Here is an 18,545-nt window from a genome sequence, read left to right on the forward strand (position 1 = left end):
TGACAGTGATCACTGTGAGGAGTCACAAGTCTGAAGTCACATAGAGTGACTGCAGACTTGTGTCCCAAGCCTGGACAACCCCGTTAAAGTTAATGGTCGCATCAGCGCAAACGACTTCAAAAGGAGCCACCGACGAGTGGATAATACGTGATGTGAACATAGTCTAAGACAATGACTAAAGACAAAGCTTTGCTGGACACCTCTTTGTCCAGATCCGGCAAAACTCTTAGACTGCGTTGAGCTTGGTTAGCACCTAAGGGTGCAGCATATACGCATGGGGTCTACTATACTTTCATCTCAGGACCCCAGACCACTGCTGGCGCTCGTACTTCACGACCACAACTTCTGGTGCTTTATACATTTTATTAGGATTTTTAAAAATCAGAAAATCATAAAAACCTCTTTAATCTGCAAAATTATTCACAAGTCGCAATGGCCGCCAACATCACACACCTACTGTGACCGGGCGGCAGCAGGAGCGGTCCCTTCTGTGCAGGGGATAAATATATATCTGGATGGTGAGGAGGATTTCATTCTGGTATATTAGGAACCTGATTGGAAATAACACTACAGAGCAATCTCCTAGGGCTCTGACCGAGAACATCGGCCTGAGTACTTAAAGGGGTATATAGTATTAGTATCTTATCTCTACAGCACCACCCTTGTCTGCAGGATGTGTCTGATATTGCAGCTCACTTTAATAAAAACTGAGCTGAAATATTAGACAAATTGTAGACAAGAGTGGCAGTGTTTTTTGGAAGACAGCAGGCATTTTTTTCTAATCCAGAAGCAACCCCTTTTAATGTAAAATTCATAAAGCATGGGCAATTCTAAAATTCTTAGCAATTCTCAGCCATCGTGGACACACCACACGAGGGCAGCTAAATTCTACTGGGCCCTTGTAAGAAGTGCATTAGGGCCACAGAATAATGTATCGCAGCACCACACTAAACCAGGACTCTCCCTAGTTCCCAGGTGATGGGTCCCTTTCTGCAATAAACTTGCTGTTTAAATTCCTCTCCATAAGCAAGACCTCCGCTTGCTGTCATTGAACACATCCAGCAGTGACTGGAGTGCATTGATCACCCCGTATATCTCCAGATATGCCGTCTTAAGGCACTCCAATACAATGGGGGTCAGCGCCTCGGTGAATCCTGGTGAGTAAAGCGTTGATCACAAGGAGGATGAGACATCTGGAGTCGATTATTATATGTAACTATTTTGCTTTTTTTTTTGTTCAGTGCTCCTGTAATTTTTTGTGTTTTTATTCTGAATCTTCATCATAGCAAATTGAGTATACAAAAAAAAAATAAAATTGGAACCGCGCATGCACAATGAAGAAAATCCATCATGTCAGAGTACCTTCCACCATAATAAAAATGGAAGCAAGTTCAAGATCTGGACACAGGGCTCCTGGCATCGTCAAAGTAGAAGGTGACCTCATCAGGACCCAGATAATACATAGGCAGCAGTTCTCGCGTAGTCCAGTCTGCAGTAATTAAAGCCATTGATGCCCACACATTATACACTGTAAAAACAGCCAAAAATTGGAGGGGCAAGACTGCCGCCCCCTTCAATCATCTCATTAAATCATCTACTACAGACAATACAGGCTGTGCGATACTGAAATCCTGCGGTTTAGTAAAGAGTTCATGAGCGACCAGTATGTCTCCCGCTGTTGGAAAGGCTGTCCAAAGGGCAGATTTACCACCCCCGAAGGCTGGAAGAGGCCCCCCCAATGTAAACCAGGGAGGGTGATGCAGTTTGTCACATTTCACAAGGAGCCAGATGCTTCCTTTCCCCTCCCTGTAGGAATAATGGGCAGAGCGTTCCGGCACAGGGCTTCCTCTGGGGGTAGAAGAGAAAAAAAAGCAAAAATACAAACTTTCCGACTGCACGAAGTGGGCATAAGGTTAGGAAGCGGCCACCAGCTGTGGTTGGGGTTTGTTCTTGATGACTTGTTTCTCTGGTGAAAGAAAGAAAATGGAGAAAAGTCAGTTTCCAATCGCAGATTGCAAGTCAATGTATGGCCAAGTTCACACAAAAGTATTTTTGCGGTGATTGCTGCCTGTAAAAAAAATGAACACTACTCAGACCGATGGTATTCGATAGGGGCAGTGTACATAAGCATTTTTTTTTTTTATTCACGGTCCGAATAGACAAGTAAAAAATAAGATAAAAAAAATTGCAGCATGCACTCTGTCAAACGAGACTTGCCCATTCAACATTCATGTCAATGGGTGTGAAAAAAAAAAGTTCTATACAGCGCCATAGTACAGCATCGATTTGTATGGATACAGTGCAATTCTTTAACATAGGAAACTATTTTTGGCCTTGCAAATTTTTGATTGCACAAGGATGACAAAACCAAATAAATAGTCTGAGGTTTATGAATAAAGCTCATGATTTACTTTATACAGTCATGTGAACTTAACCTGTGAGGAAGAAGAGAAAGGGGAAACCTCAGAGGAGATGCAAAACAAGAACCAGGGAATTCAGGGTTAACAGAGAGGCAGTTTATTCCATCAATTATCCACAATATAGAACGGCTATAAAAGGAGTCTGTCTGGAGGACTGAGCACATTTATGTCCCATTGACTTTAAAGGGAACCAGTCACCTGTCAAACCGTGGGCAGTATGTATCAGGCACTGGTGGTACGATCTCTGCCAGGTATGTCTGACTCAAACGCTGCGGTGTTTCAGAGAAAAACATACTGTATCAGCTGACAGGTTCCCTTTAATAGGCACAGTGTAATGCTTCATTTGCCCTGTGGAGGTGCCGCAAGGCAGTTGAACACTTACTACTTGGTTTCCCTGCAGATTGCAGCCGATTGGTGATGGATTCAGCAATGGGACAACCTGTGATCAGTTTATTTTTTGTTTGGTGCGAGGAGCATACTAATAAAAAAATGGATATAACTAATGAGAATAAGCTCATTCCATTAACTATACGTCTGGTGCCATCTGTGTTATACAGCCATCAACTGCCAGGATCAGAGATAACTCCGATCTTAGCAGCTTAATGCCTTAGAAGCTGCTGTCAATAGTCCCCATGGTCTCTAACTTGAAAAAACAAAAGGAGAGCTCCCTTTTGTCACCGCACTGCAATGTGATCTCATTGCAGATGAGAGCTAAATAAAGCCCCTCTACCCAGATCAGTACCCCTATATGGCAGGGTGTAATAGTAATAGTAGAACGCTGCTGGGCCAATACACTGCAATAGAGAAATATCACATATATATGTGGGCCGCATTCAAACTGGTTTTTGGTCTCCAAAAAGGATTTAAAAAAAAGTAGCACTTTACCAATTTAAATTTAAAAAAATATAAACAATGAAAATTTTTTTACAAGACACGCCTGTAATGGTCAGAACTATTGAAATATGTAATTTAATCCACCAAGTTATCGCTGTTGCAAATCAATCAGGATTTTAAAAAAATGGTAGAAAACTGTTAAAAGATATACACACCCCTTTGGGGTCATTTTTTGTTTATTAAATGTATGTATTTTGGGCCAATCATAATTTTTGCGCTGTTTGGCTTTTACATGCTCTTTGTTTCCATGCACATTTTTGGCTGCAGAATAGGTCAACCGAGAATCTGTCAGTGAGCTGTTCTGTGAGTTTGTAACATTTTTCTTCTGCCTTCTGAGATTCTCTCAGCCAATTTATTTTTACCACAAAGTTCAGCTCAATTTTCATGTGGTCAAAAAACAGCTGAGGCTATGTGCCCACGATGCAGAATTGAAGCAGAAAATTTCCGCAACATTTCTGCATGTCCTTGCCAGTAAAAACGCATGCGGATTTTAACACGCGTTTTTGAAGCGTTTTTAGGCTAAGTGCCCACGTTGCGGAACTGAAGCATGTTTTTTACGCTTCTCCCTGGCGGGAAAATCGCATGCGGATTTTACATGCGGTTTTCCCGCCAGGTAGAAGCGTTTGTGAGGCGTCTTTGCAGCGTCTTTCCATGCATTTCTGCATGTGGGTTATCAAGCACTTCTCCAAGTGATTTAAGCATCACTTGGAAAGTGCTTGACAACTTGTTCACACTATATAAATCCATGCAACCGGCATGGATTTATATAGTGTGACCAAGTAATAGTTAAAAAAAAAAGAATCAGAATGGTAAAAAATAAAAAAATAAAGTTTATACTCACCTTCCGATGCATTCTCTGCTCCGTCCGGAGTCTTGAGTGGCTCACGTTGTTGTGTGCAGGACCTGCGGTGACATCATTGAGTCATGTGATGGGTCACATGACTCAATGACGTGGCAGGTCCTTCACACAACAGCGCGAAAACACCGGGAAGACATCAAAAGATAAGTATAAACTTTATTTTTTCTTTTTTTTACAGGTTCTTTGGTACCCAGGTCTGGATGAGAGTCTCCTCTCATCCAGACTTGGGTACCATCCGCACATTGATTCCGCTGCGCTTCCGCAAAATTAATGAACATGCTGCGGATTTTTGACCGCAGCATATACGCTGCGGAAAAATCCGCAGCGACATTGCGGAATGCCATTGGGGACCATGGAGTGCGGATATACATGCGTTTTACAAGCGTTTACGCTGCGGAAATTCCGCAGCATATACGCTTGTAATAAGCAACGTGGGCACGCAGCCTTACATGCGGATTTGCCATGCGTTTTTCAAATGCATTGAGTAGGTAAATCCGCATGCGGAAACGCACAAATAATGGACATGCAGCGGATTTTTCCGCACAGAAAATGCGCTGCAGAAAAATCCACAGCATGGGCACAGAACACGCGGATTGTCATTGGGGACAATGGGGCATGGATTACCAAGCGTTTTAAAAGCGTTTCTGCTGCAGAAATTCCGCATCCAAAATGCTTGAAAAACGCATAGTGGGGACGCAGCCTAAGAGGAGCTCAGAAAAAGACAAACCGTTACCACAAGAGGGTAACTAATGGATTCTCAGTTAACTCATTCGGCAGCCAGGCCAAACGGTACACATTTTATCATGAAATCTAACTGAAGAAATAAACAACAACATTATATCATAATAATATATGTATTATTCATATCCTTTTAACGGGCCTGTCCACCACTGCACAAATGGTTTTGAATGTCCACAATGTGTTGGATTAAAAAAATAAATAAAATAAAATCCCGGACCAGCATCACTCCAACTCTCTGGGCGCTTTGTTTCCTATCAATCTTGTGACATTATGTCACGGGAGCACTGCAGCCTTCACTGTCCCATCAGGGCGGACGTCTGCTCTGACAGATCTGTGAAGGCTGCAGCCCATCCGAGGATGCCGATAGGTTGAAGCGCTCCCGTGACACAACGTCATGAGATCGACATGGAACACGGCGCTCAGAGAAGGAGCAGCGCCAGTTCGGGAGGTAGGTATGCTCCTTTCTTTTCTCTTTACTTTTATCAAGCACATTGGGGCCCCTGAAGAGGAGTAGCAGACAACCTCTTTAAACAACTAAAATCCAAAAAGTCACAAATAAACCTAAACCCTCATGCACACAGCATGCACTGCAACTTTTTTTGCACTTCTATATGCATCTGACCTCATACTGTATGGGGGGGGGGAAAATCCTGGCATGCCGCATCAGCTGCCACATTACAGACGCATGCTCCCCCTAGGCAAGGGTCAGAGGTATCAACATGGAGCTACCTGGAGTGGTATCGGGAAGCTGCTCCTTGGGAGCTTCTGGGAGTTCCAGGTCTTCCTGTAAGGAATAAGATGTCAAACCCTTATTACATTCTAGCACAACACACGACAGGTTTCAAGCTGCTCATTTACAAAGTGCACCCACACCACGGGGTTTGCCTCAATCTGTGAGTAGTGAAAGACCCAAATACATCCAGTCCGCTGAAATTGGATCCTACATGGCGGATGCTGAAGATTTCTACGAGATCTGCAATTATCTAATATTTATGGTATATTTCCTGGGACTTTAACACCAGACAGGTGGAGCTGAGCCTGTAGTCAGTTAATAGGAAAATCCTCCGATCTCTGGCTGCCACTGATTTCCAGACTCACTAAGCGGCCATTGCTTTGTATGTGGTGTCAGATTTCCAGTACTGAAAATCTCCAGGCAGTGCAAAAGGGTTGTTACATTCCCTATGGGCACCTTTCATTCTGAGATCACAGGCTTTACTATAATTTTATCCGGGACCTAAGCGGTCATTGGATTTACCCTTTACCTGCCTCTACTCATAAGCTCAACACACCAGGGTCTTTAATGATGAAACCGGGGACGTCTGTGACAGCAGTAAACGTTATACCCCTTTGGCACTGCGCACAGATTTGCGACACTGGAGATGGCGTCAGGAATCCATTGCACCTTTGCGATCTTCTCACTTGTATATAAGACATGCAAGAAGATCAGTTTGGCTGGATTTCCCCTAAAAAGGGTATTATCCTGCGCCTCTCAATTCAGTATTGGGAGGCGAGAGGGATTGCAGACATGGCAGCTGCCTGCTAGTTAAGCAGTTGTCACCACATCATTAACAGTGCCTCTTCCCTTAATGCAAATGTGAAACGTTTCGGACAACTAAGAGGAAAGTTGCAGCTAAATGGAGACCTCTATATCTGGGGCTTTACTTGGGGCGGTGCAGGATGGGTCACAGAAAGAAAAGAGGTTATGTAACTTCTGCCCATAGGTGCTACTCTCACCTGCCAAATAATGTAAGGTCAGAGCCCTGCGTACCTGAGTGATGGCCTCCAGCTCCTCCAGAATAGCCTCCTCATCCTCTGTCGTCAGGCTTCCTGCTAGTAGTTCATCAATTTGCTGCGGACAGAGAAGCCATGTTCATGTTGGGTCTCCAATCATAGATCAAGCCTTACAGAGCGCCATGTCCCCACCACGACATACACAGAGATGCTTTACACTTACCCGTTGGTATTCTATTCCTTCCTGGGTTTCATCCATGATCCTCTCCACTTCTTCAATAGACATAACCTAGTGCGAAAAAAATAAATAAATAATTATATTATATATATATTTATTATATATACACACACACAGTACAGACCAAAAGTTTGGACGCACCTTCTCATTTAAAGATTTTTCTGTATTTTCATGACTATGAAAACTGTACATTCACACTGAAGGCATCAAAACTATGAATTTACAAATGTGGAATTATATACTTAACAAAAAAGTGTGAAACAACTGAAAATATGTCTTATATTCTAGGTTCTTCTAAGTAGCCACCTTTTGCTTTGATGACTGCTTTGCACACTCTTGGTATTCTCTTGATGAGCTTCAAGAGGTAGTCACTGGAAATGGTCTTCCAACAATCTTGAAGGAGTTCCCAGAGATGCTTACCACTTGTTGGCCCTTTTGCCTTCACTCTGCGGTCCAGCTCACCCCAAACCATCTCGATTGGGTTCAGGTCTGGTGACTGTGGAGGCCAGGTCATCTGGCATAGCACCCCTTCACTCTCCTTCTTGGTCAAATAACCCTTACAGATCCTGGAGGTGTGTTTGGGGTCATTGTCCTGTTGAAAAATAAATGATGGTGCAACTAAACGCAAACAGGATGGAATAGCATGCCGCTGCAAGATGCTGTGGTAGCCATGCTGGTTCAGTATGCCTTCAATTTTGAATAAATCCCCAACAGTGTCACCAGCAAAGCACCCCCGTACCATCACACCTCCTCCTCCATGCTTCACGGTGGGAACCAGGCATGTAGAGTCCATCCGTTCACCTTTTCTGCGTCGCACAAAGACACGGTGGTTGGAACCAAAGATCTCAAATTTGGACTCATCAGACCAAAGCACAGATTTCCACTGGTCTAATGTCCATTCCTTGTGTTCTTTAGCCCAAACAAGTCTCTTCTGCTTGTTGCCTGTCCTTAGCAGTGGTTTCCTAGCAGCTATTTTATCATGAAGGCCTGCTGCACAAAGTCTCCTCTTAACAGTTGTTGAAGAGATGTGTCTGCTGCTAGAACTCTGTGTGGCATTGACCTGGTCTCTAATCTGAGCTGCTGTTAACCTGCGATTTCTGAGGCTGGTGACTCAGATAAACTTATCCTCAGAAGCAGAGGTGACTCTTGGTCTTCCTTTCCTGGGGCGGTCCTCATGTGAGCCAGTTTCTTTGTAGTGCTGGATGGTTTTTGCAACTGCACTTGGGACACATTCAAAGTTTGCCCAATTTTTCGGACTGACTGACCTTCATTTCTTAAAGTAATGATGGCCACTCGTTTTTCTTTACTTAGCTGCTTTTTTCTTGCCATAATACAAATTCTAACAGTCTATTCAGTAGGACTATCAGCTGTGTATCCACCTGACTTCTGCACAACACAACTGATGGTCCCAACCCCATTTATAAGGCAAGAAATCCCACTTATTAAACCTGACAGGGCACACCTGTGAAGTGAAAACCATTTCCGGTGACTACCTCTTGAAGCTCATCAAGAGAATGCCAAGAGTGTGCAAAGCAGTCATCAAAGCAAAAGGTGGCTACTTTGAAGAATCTAGAATATAAGACATATTTTCAATTGTTTCACACTTTTTTGTTAAGTATATAATTCCACATGTGTTAATTCATAGTTTTGATGCCTTCAGTGTGAATGTACAATTTTCAAAGTCATGAAAATACAGAAAAATCTTTAAATGAGAAGGTGTGTCCAAACTTTTGGTCTGTAATGTATGTGTATATTATATATACATATATATATATACACACACACACACACACACACACACATACAGTTAGGTCCATATATATTTGGACAGAGACAACATTTTTCTAATTTTGGTTCTAGACATTACCACAATGAATTTTAAACAAAACAATTCAGATGCAGTTGAAGTTCAGACTTTCAGCTTTCATTTGAGGGTATCCACATTAAAATTGGATGAAGGGTTTCGGAGTTTCAGCTCCTTAACATGTGCCACCCTGTTTTTAAAGGGACCAAAAGTAATTGGACAGATTAAATAATTGTAAATAAAATGTTCATTTCTAGTACTTGGTTGAAAACCCTTTGTTGGCAATGACTGCCTGAAGTCTTGAACTCATGGACATCACCAGACGCTGTGTTTCCTCCTTTTTCATTGCTCTGTCAGGCCTTCACTGCGGTGGTTTTCAGTTGCTGTTTGTTTGTGGGCCTTTCTGTCTGAAGTTTAGTCTTTAACAAGTGAAATGCATGCTCAATTGGGTTGAGATCAGGTGACTGACTTGGCCATTCAAGAATATTCCACTTCTTTGCTTTAATAAATTCCTGGGTTGCTTTGGGTCATTGTCCATCTGTAGTATGACACGACGATCAATCAGTTTGGCTGCATTTGGCTGGATCTGAGCACACAGTATGGCTCTGAATACATCAGAATTCATTCGGCTGCTTCTGTCCTGTGTCACATCATCAATAAACACTAGTGACCCAGTGCCACTGGCAGCCATGCATGCCCAAGCCATCACACTGCCTCCGCCGTGTTTTACAGATGATGTGGTATGCTTTGGATCATGAGCTGTACCACACCTTCGCCATACTTTTCTCTTTCCATCATTCTGGTAGAGGTTGATCTGTCCAAAGAATGTTCTTCCAGAACTGTGCTGGCTTTTTTAGATGTTTTTTTAGCAAAGTCCAGTCTAGCCTTTGTATTCTTGATGCTTATGAGTGGCTTGCACCGTGCAGTGAACCCTCTGTAGTTACTTTCATGCAGTCTTCTCTTTATGGTAGATTTGCATATTGATACGCCTACCTCCTGGAGGGTGTTGTTCACTTGGTTGGCTGTTGTGAAGGGGTTTCTCTTCACCATGGAGATTATTCTGCGATCATCCACCACTGTTGTCTTCCGTGGGCGCCCAGGTCTTTTTGCATTGATGAGTTCACCAGTGCTTTCTTTCTTTCTCAGGATGTACCAAACTGTAGATTTTGCCACTCCTAATATTGTAGCAATTTCTTGGATGGGTTTTTTCTGTTTTTGCAGCTTAAGGATGGCTTGTTTCACCTGCATGGAGAGCTCCTTTGACCGCATGTTTACTTCACACCAAAACCTTACAAATGCAAGCACCACACCTCAAATCAACTCCAGGCCTTTTATCTGCTTAATTGAGAATGACATAACGAAGGGATTGCCCACACCTGTCCATGAAATAGCCTTGGAGTCAATTGTCCGATTACTTTTGGTCCCTTTAAAAACAGGGTGGCACATGTTAAGGAGCTGAAACTCCTAAACCCTTCATCCAATTTTAATGTGGATACCCTCAAATGAAAGCTGAAAGTCTGAACTTCAACTGCATCTGAATTGTTTTGTTTAAAATTCATTGTGGTAATGTCTAAAACCAAAATTAGAAAAATGTTGTCTCTGTCCAAATATATATGGACCTAACTGTAAATTATAATATATATATATATATATATATATATATTATACACACACACACAACCTAAGTTCTCTCCCATCAACCGGGACAGAACCGGCACCGAACCTCAATGACAGACCCACCTCATGCATTTTCTTCAGGCAGTCATTACCGATCTTCAAACCTTCAATCACTTTCATCTCGATCTGTGCAAATTCTATGTCTTCCACCTACAGAAAAAAAAAACATTTACACTAAGGAAAAGCAACAGATTTCAGGAGTGATGGAAATGGGATCCCTCCTCCAAATCTTCCCTCATGCACATTGAGTGATCAGCCATAATATTAAAGACGCAATCCTCCACAACATCGAAGACTGCACCAGACCTGAGGTGTCCAGCGGCATCTGGCAGCAGATCCTATTGTCCTGGACGTTGAGAGGTGCGGTCTCCGGATATGATCGATCAGATTGAGATCTGGAGACAAGTCCTCTCCGTTCTTGACTGACCATTAACCTGTTGCCAGGACCTGAGGCAGAATTCGGCTGCCATGAGGGAGGTCTGAACAATGTTTAGGTAGATGGTACATGTCACATCCACAGGTCAGAAGGTTCCAGCAGGACATTGCCCCTCCTCACTGCTGGCAGTGGCCTGTCCATCTCATGTTGCATCCTAGTGCCATAGGGTACTTTGTGCACCCTTACATTGGTTTAAAGTTGTGTGGGCCCTACTTTTTCTTTTTTGTAGCACCTTTCTATCATAACAAAAGCAAAGAAATGGAACGGAACACCTGTTGGTATAAGTGTAATGTATACATGCACATTCACACTGTGGCCATTACCAGGCAGAACCTAAGATAAAAGAAGATGAGCAAATACCCTGCAGCAAGTAAATAAATAGTAATAGTACATGTAAATCACATAGGGCACTTCGCTGACACCATCTCAATTGGGTACACCTTTTCGCAGTGGGATGGCTTTTACACTTTTTTTTTTATCAAAACAGTGTTAGCTAAGTACCTTATATTATTTACATGTACTATTACTATTTACTTAATGCAGGGTATTTGCTCATTTTATTTTTATCCTAGGTTACCTTTCTATCATAGCTGCGAAGCTCTGTGTGTTCTGGCACCTATCATAACAGTGATGCTCTGCATGTGCTGATGCCTTTTTATCATAGCCGCGATGCTCAGTGTGTCCTGACACCTATCATGGCTGCGATACTGTGTGTCCTGACACCTATCATAGCTGCGATACTGTGCGTATCCTTTCTAGCATAGCTATGATGCTTTGCGTGTCCTGACACCTTTCTATCACAGCTGCGATGCTCAGCATACCCTCACATCTTTCTATCATAGCTGTGATGCTCAGCATATCCTCACATCTTTCTATCATAGTTGCGATGCTCCGCATGTCTTGACACCTTTCTATCATAGCTGCGCTGCTGTGTGTCCTGACACCTTTCTATCATAGCTGCGCTGCTGTGTGCCCTGACACCTTTCTATCATAGCTGCGCTGCTCTGGGTCCTGACATCTTTCTATCATAGCTGCGATGGTCTGCGTCCTGACACCTTTCTATCATAGCTGCGATGGTCTGCATGTCCTAACACCTTTCTATCATAGCTGCGATGCGCTGCGTGTCCTGACACCTTTCTATCATAGCTGCGAAGGTCAGCATGTCCTGACACCTTTCAATCATAGCTGCGAAGGTCAGCATGTCCTGACACCTTCAATCATAGCTGCGAAGGTCTGCATGTCCTGACACCTTTCTATCATAGCTGCGATGCTCAGTTATTCACTTTACCTGTCAGTATTAATGTTATAGCTGTCAGTGCATTCGGGTCACAAAGATGACTTGTCAAGTCGCCTCGTTGTGCAGACTGATACTGCTGTCAGGATAAAATGGGCGGCAGTACAAACACTAGGGCCGCACTGTAAGTTCTCAAGATCCTGCACCCCGGACAGACACAAAGTCAACGAGAGCAGACACGCAGACTCACCATTTTCTCCAGGTTACTGATCTGATTATCAGTCTTCTCCAGCAGCTGTTCTTGGTATCGCTTCTTCTTAAGCAGCAATTTGGCTTTTCTACAGGATAAAGATCAAAACGTAACTCTGAATAACTTTCTGTAATATACTCTGTTTATTAATTCTGGATAGTTATCAAGATCTCTGCTTGCGGTATGTGACACTGCCTACACTTGTATCCACTTCTATGAAGGGAGCCTTCATCTTCTAGAGGTAAAATAGAAATGTATCTATTCACTTACAGAAAAGAGTGATCTTGAAAATGATGCAAAAAAAAAAAAATAAAATTTTTCATTACACAATAATTAAAGGGCTTTTCCCTCTCTGGACATCCATTTTCATAGGTTTGTGCAGCAGATCCCCTCCACCTGATCACACGAGGCGACTGTCTGACAGCCATCATGCTCGTGTCCTACTTTTGGGTGGAGAACTGCTGCACAGACCCTTTAAACAGAGAGCAGCCATAGTGCAGCACTGGCAGAACCTACTCTTTCTTGCCATCGTGCAGCAGCTGTTTGGCCACCTCCCGCTCCCGCTGCAACTGTAAAGTTATCTTCTTCTGGTACTGCTTCAGCTTGTCTCTTTGCTGCTTCAGTTGCTGTAATAAAAGAGGAAAAAAAGCTTGTAAGCAATAGATGAAAAGTATGCAAATATGGGGATCGCTGCAATACCAGACAAGGCCATGGAGAAGGGTGGCACTGTTTCTGGAAAAAAAAGAAGAACCAGATTCTTTAATCTCATTCATTAATTTATGCATATAAATCTGCAAGTGATTTCTATGCATAAATGGGCGCAGGGAATTGCTCTTTAACTATTGTTCTCCTTGATAAGAAAGTCATGAGCTTGGCACTATATACAGTGATCCACAGAGACAGAATATTAACGGAGGTGGATACAGGAAGGCTCATAATCTGGGTCACATCTACCTGAGCACTGAGCTTCCAGACAAGGGGATTACAGTAATCCCTCCTAATCCCCACTCCTGGCTGTTGTATCTGTAGGCAGAATCATTAACGGAGACACAATGTCCGAATATTATAACACTGTGCAGACGATTCACTTTATACCGTCATGTATTATACTCCAGAGCTGCACTCGCTATTCTCCTGGTGCGGTCATTGCGTACATACATTACATTACCTATCCTGTATTATACTCCAGAGCTGCACTCACTATTCTGCTGGTGGAGTCACTGTACATACATTACATTACTTATCCTGAGTTACAATCTGTATTATACTCCAGAGCTGCACTCACTATTCAACTGGTGCAGTCACTGTGTACATATACTACTTATCCTGTACTGATCCTGAGTTACATCCTCTATTATAATCCGGAGCTGCACTCACTATTCTGCTTTTGCAGTCACTGTGTACATACATTACATTACTTATCCTGTACTGATCCTGAGTTACATCCTGTATTATACTCCAGAGCTGCACTCACTATTCTGCTGGTGCAGTCACTGTGTACATACATTACATTACTTATCCTGTACTGATCCCGAGTTACCTCCTGTATTATACTCCAGAGCTGCACTCACTATTCTGCTGGTGCAGTCACTGTGTACATACATTACATTACTTATCCTGTACTGATCCTGAGTTACATCCTGTATTATACTGCAGAGCTGCACTCACTATTCTGCTGGTGCAGTCACTGTGTATATACATTACATTACTTATACTGTACTGATCCTGAGTTACATCCTGTATTATACTCCAGAGCAGCACTCACTATTCTACTGGTGGAGTCACTGTGTACATACAGTACAGACCAAAAGTTTAGACACACCTTCTTATTTAAAGATTTTTCTGTATTTTCATGACTATGAAAATTGTACATTCACACTGAAGGCATCAAAACTATGAATTAACACATGTGGAATTATATACTTAACAAAAAAGTGTGAAACAACTGAAAATATGTCTTATATTCCAGGTTCTTCAAAGTAGCCACCTTTTGCTTTGATGACTGCTTTGCACACTCTTGGTATTCTCTTGATGAGCTTCAAGAGGTAGTCACCGGAAATGGTCTTCCAACAATCTTGAAGGAGTTCCCAGAGATGCTTAGCACTTGTTGGTCCTTTTGCCTTCACTCTGCGGTCCAGCTCACCCCAAACCATCTCGATTGGGTTCAGGTCTGGTGACTCTGGAGGCCAGGTCATCTGGCGTAGCACCCCATCACTCTCCTTCTTGGTCAAATAGCCCTTACACAGCCTGGAGGTGTGTTTGGGGTCATTGTCCTGTTGAAAAATAAATGATGGTCCAACTAAACGCAAACCGGATGGAATAGCATGCCGCTGCAAGATGCTGTGGTAGCCATGCTGGTTCAGTAAGCCTTCAATTTTGAATAAATCCCCAACAATATAACCAGCAAAGCACCCCCACACCCCCACACCATCTCCTCCATGCTTCACGGTGGGAACCAGGCATGTAGAGTCCATCCGTTCACCTTTTCTCCGTCGCACAAAGACATGGTGGTTGGAACCAAAGATCTCAAATTTGGACTCATCAGACCAAAGCACAGATTTCCACTGGTCTAATGTCCATTCCTTGTGTTCTTTAGCCCAAACAAGTCTCTTCTGCTTGTTGCCTGTCCTTAGCAGTGGTTTCCTAGCAGCTATTTTACAATGAAGGCCTGCTGCACAAAGTCTCCTCTTAACAGTTGTTGAAGAGATGTGTCTGCTGCTAGAACTCTGTGTGGCATTAACCTGGTCTCTAATCTGAGCTGCTGTTAACCTGCGATTTCTGAGGCTGGTGACTCGGATAAACTTATCCTCAGAAGCAGAGGTGACTCTTGGTCTTCCTTTCTTGGGGCGGTCCCCATGTGAGCCAGTTTCTTTGTAGCGCTTGATGGTTTTTGCAACTGCACTTGGGGACACATTCAAAGTTTGCCCAATTTTTCGGACTGACTGACCTTCATTTCTTAAAGTAATGATGGCCACTCGTTTTTCTTTACTTGGCTCCTTTTTTCTTGCCATAATACAAATTCGAAAAGTTTATTCAGTAGGACTATCAGCTGTGTATCCACCTGACTTCTGCACAACACAACTGATGGTCCCAACCCCATTTATAAGGCAAGAAATCCCACTTATTAAACCTGACAGGGCACACCTGTGAAGTGAAAACCGTTTCCGGTGACTACCTCTTGAAGCTCATCAAGAGAATGCCAAGAGTGTGCAAAGCAGTCATCAAAGCAAAAGGTGGCTACTTTGAAGAACCTAGAATATAAGACATATTTTCAGTTGTTTCACACTTTTTTGTTAATATATAATTCCACATGTGTTAATTCATAGTTTTGATGCCTTCAGTGTGAATGTACAATTTTCATAGTCATGAAAATACAGAAAAATCTTTAAATGAGAAGGTGTGTCCAAACTTTTGGTCTGTTGGTCTGTACTGTACATTACATTACTTATTCTGTGCTGATCCCGAGTTACATCCTGTATTATACTCCAGAGCTGCACTCACTATTCTGCTGGTGGAGTCACTGTGTACATACATTACTTATCCTGTACTGATCCCGAGTTACATCCTGTATTATACTCCAGAGCGGCACTCACTATTCTACTGGTGGAGTCACTGTGTACATACATTACATTACTTATCCTGTACTGATCCTGGGCTACGTCACTATTCTGCTCAATCTCTATTGGTTTTCAACCTTCAAATGTAAGCAACTTATTTGACTTACTGACAGCAAGCAGTGATCTTAGGGCAGGGACACACTGCTGTATTTCTCTTGCGAGGATCGCATCATAAACCTCGTACTGGCCGGCACTACTCCTGACCTGAGATTGACAGCTGCATAGAAATCTATCATGCTGTCATGCTCAGGTCAGGAGAGGTGCTGGGCCAGTCCATTCAGTGCGATGCGATCATCGCACGAGTCATACGGCCGTGTGCCCCTGCCCTTAGTGAGAGACTGATATATACTTTATCTAAGTATTTGCAGAACTTTTCATGTGGCTCTTGCGGTAATAAATAATGCACAAAAATAGTTAAGGCTTATGATCTGGTGAAGAGAGCTGGCACAGATGTGGCATTGATGCCAGTCATGTCTAAAGTGCAAGTGTCTGTGAATGGCACAGGGGAAATGTAACGTGGCATAAGGACAGAAAAAAAAAAATCTCTTTATTGCATTTCTGCAATACAAGCAAACATTAACACACATACCTGTCACAAAGCAGAAGCGGGCGTAAGGGAGGTCAACAGAGGCAGAAGCGGGCGTAAGGGAGGTCAACAGAGGCAGAAGCGGGCGTAAGGGAGGTCAACAGAGGCAGAAGCGGGCGTAAGGGAGGTCAACAGAGGCAGAAGCGGGCGTAAGGGAGGTCAACAGAGGCAGAAGAGGGCGTAAGGGAGGTCAACAGAGGCAGAAGAGGGCGTAAAGGAGGTCAACAGAGGCAGAAGCGGGCGTAAAGGAGGTCAACAGAGGCAGAAGCGGGCGTAAAGGAGGTCAACAGAGGCAGAAGCGGGCGTAAAGGAGGTCAACAGAGGCAGAAGCGGGCGTAAAGGAGGTCAACAGAGGCAGAAGCGGGCGTAAAGGAGGTCAACAGAGGCAGAAGCGGGCGTAAAGGAGGTCAACAGAGGCAGAAGCGGGCGTAAAGGAGGTCAACAGAGGCAGAAGCGGGCGTAAGGGAGGTCAACAGAGGCAGAAGCGGGCGTAAAGGAGGTCAACAGAGGCAGAAGCGGGCGTAAAGGAGGTCAACAGAGGCAGAAGCGGGCGTAAAGGAGGTCAACAGAGGCAGAAGCGGGCGTAAAGGAGGTCAACAGAGGCAGAAGCGGGCGTAAGGGAGGTCAAAAGAGGCAGAAGCGGGCGTAAAGGAGGTCAACAGAGGCAGAAGCGGGCGTAAAGGAGGTCAACAGAGGCAGAAGCGGGCGTAAAGGAGGTCAACAGAGGCAGAAGCGGGCGTAAAGGAGGTCAACAGAGGCAGAAGCGGGCGTAAAGGAGGTCAACAGAGGCAGAAGCGGGCGTAAGGGAGGTCAAAAGAGGCAGAAGCGGGCGTAAAGGAGGTCAACAGAGGCAGAAGCGGGCGTAAAGGAGGTCAACAGAGGCAGAAGCGGGCGTAAAGGAGGTCAACAGAGGCAGAAGCGGGCGTAAAGGAGGTCAACAGAGGCAGAAGCGGGCGTAAGGGAGGTCAAAAGAGGCAGAAGCGGGCGTAAAGGAGGTCAACAGAGGCAGAAGCGGGCGTAAAGGAGGTCAACAGAGGCAGAAGCGGGCGTAAAGGAGGTCAACAGAGGCAGAAGCGGGCGTAAGGGAGGTCAACAGAGGCAGAAGCGGGCGTAAAGGAGGTCAACAGAGGCAGAAGCGGGCGTAAAGGAGGTCAACAGAGGAAGAAGCAGGCAAGGTGACAGCTGGCAGTATTGGGGCTGGCACTACTACTAGTTGTGGGCACACAGAGTAATACCAGCAGGAGCATTACACAGCCCCTGTCACAGAGCTGTGGTGAGAACTCCGCACACCCGGGTAGTGACCAGCAGAGGGCGTGTCAGTCAGGCAGGAAGTTCACCCGTCAGAGGGTGTGCTATTACCAGCACGGCCTTGTCCTGCTCAGTGACCCGGCTCCGTCTCTTCCGGCTGAATATGTTGCCCATGTTGTCTCCCTGTCGCCGGTCTCTTCATCCCCTCCTGTTCGGGGCCTCCACGCCGCGCTGCACCCTGGTACTACCGGCTTCAATACGGAAACTGCGAGGGGCCAAGCCCTTCCTGCTGACGTCATCGCTGCAGCCTGCCGGGAAGTGTAGTCCTTTAGCAGTAGTATAGTAGATAGTGGCAGTCATTGGCTGACAGCGAGTGCCCGGCCCGGTGGGCGCACAGACTCTGCACCAGGGCTGCAGTGTACCTATAGGACCATACAGACACTTCATGCCCATATAGTGCCACAAGCATTAACCCCTTCCCGCCACAGTCAGTTTTCATTTTTACACTTTAGTTCTTTCCTCCTGTAAGGCTGGGTGCCCACGATGCGTTTTTCATGCGTTTATGCTGCGGAATTTCCGCACGGAAACGCATCAAAAACGCATGGTAATCCGCACCCCATGGTCCCCAATGGGATTCCGCAATGTCAATGCACATGCTGTGGATTTTTCCGCAGCGTTTCTGCAGCGCTCATAAATCCGCAGCATGTTCATTAATTTTGCGGAAGCGCAGCGGAACTCCCGCCATTTACTTGCATTGAGACGCATAGAATCCGTGTCTGTACATTTGTACAAGCGGCTTCTATGCGTCTC

General features: G+C 44.4%; 1 protein-coding gene across 1 annotated transcript; it reads right to left on the minus strand.

The window, feature by feature from the left end:
• Positions 1-343: 343 nt before the first annotated feature.
• CHMP6 (charged multivesicular body protein 6) lies at positions 344-18,032 on the minus strand. The gene is made up of 8 exons (XM_073682599.1): positions 17,847-18,032; positions 12,801-12,910; positions 12,285-12,372; positions 10,428-10,514; positions 6,869-6,934; positions 6,683-6,763; positions 5,644-5,698; positions 344-1,966 (listed from the first exon to the last, which is right to left on the minus strand). Exons 1-8 carry the CDS (start codon positions 17,907-17,909, stop codon positions 1,914-1,916), a joined length of 603 nt encoding a protein of 200 aa, XP_073538700.1. The 5' UTR covers positions 17,910-18,032; the 3' UTR covers positions 344-1,913.
• Positions 18,033-18,545: the final 513 nt, after the last annotated feature.

This window comes from Phyllobates terribilis, unplaced genomic scaffold (assembly GCF_046119375.1).
Source record: "Phyllobates terribilis strain yellow unplaced genomic scaffold, ASM4611937v1 Scaffold_5__5_contigs__length_657084704, whole genome shotgun sequence".
Taxonomy (NCBI): Eukaryota; Metazoa; Chordata; class Amphibia; order Anura; family Dendrobatidae; genus Phyllobates; species Phyllobates terribilis.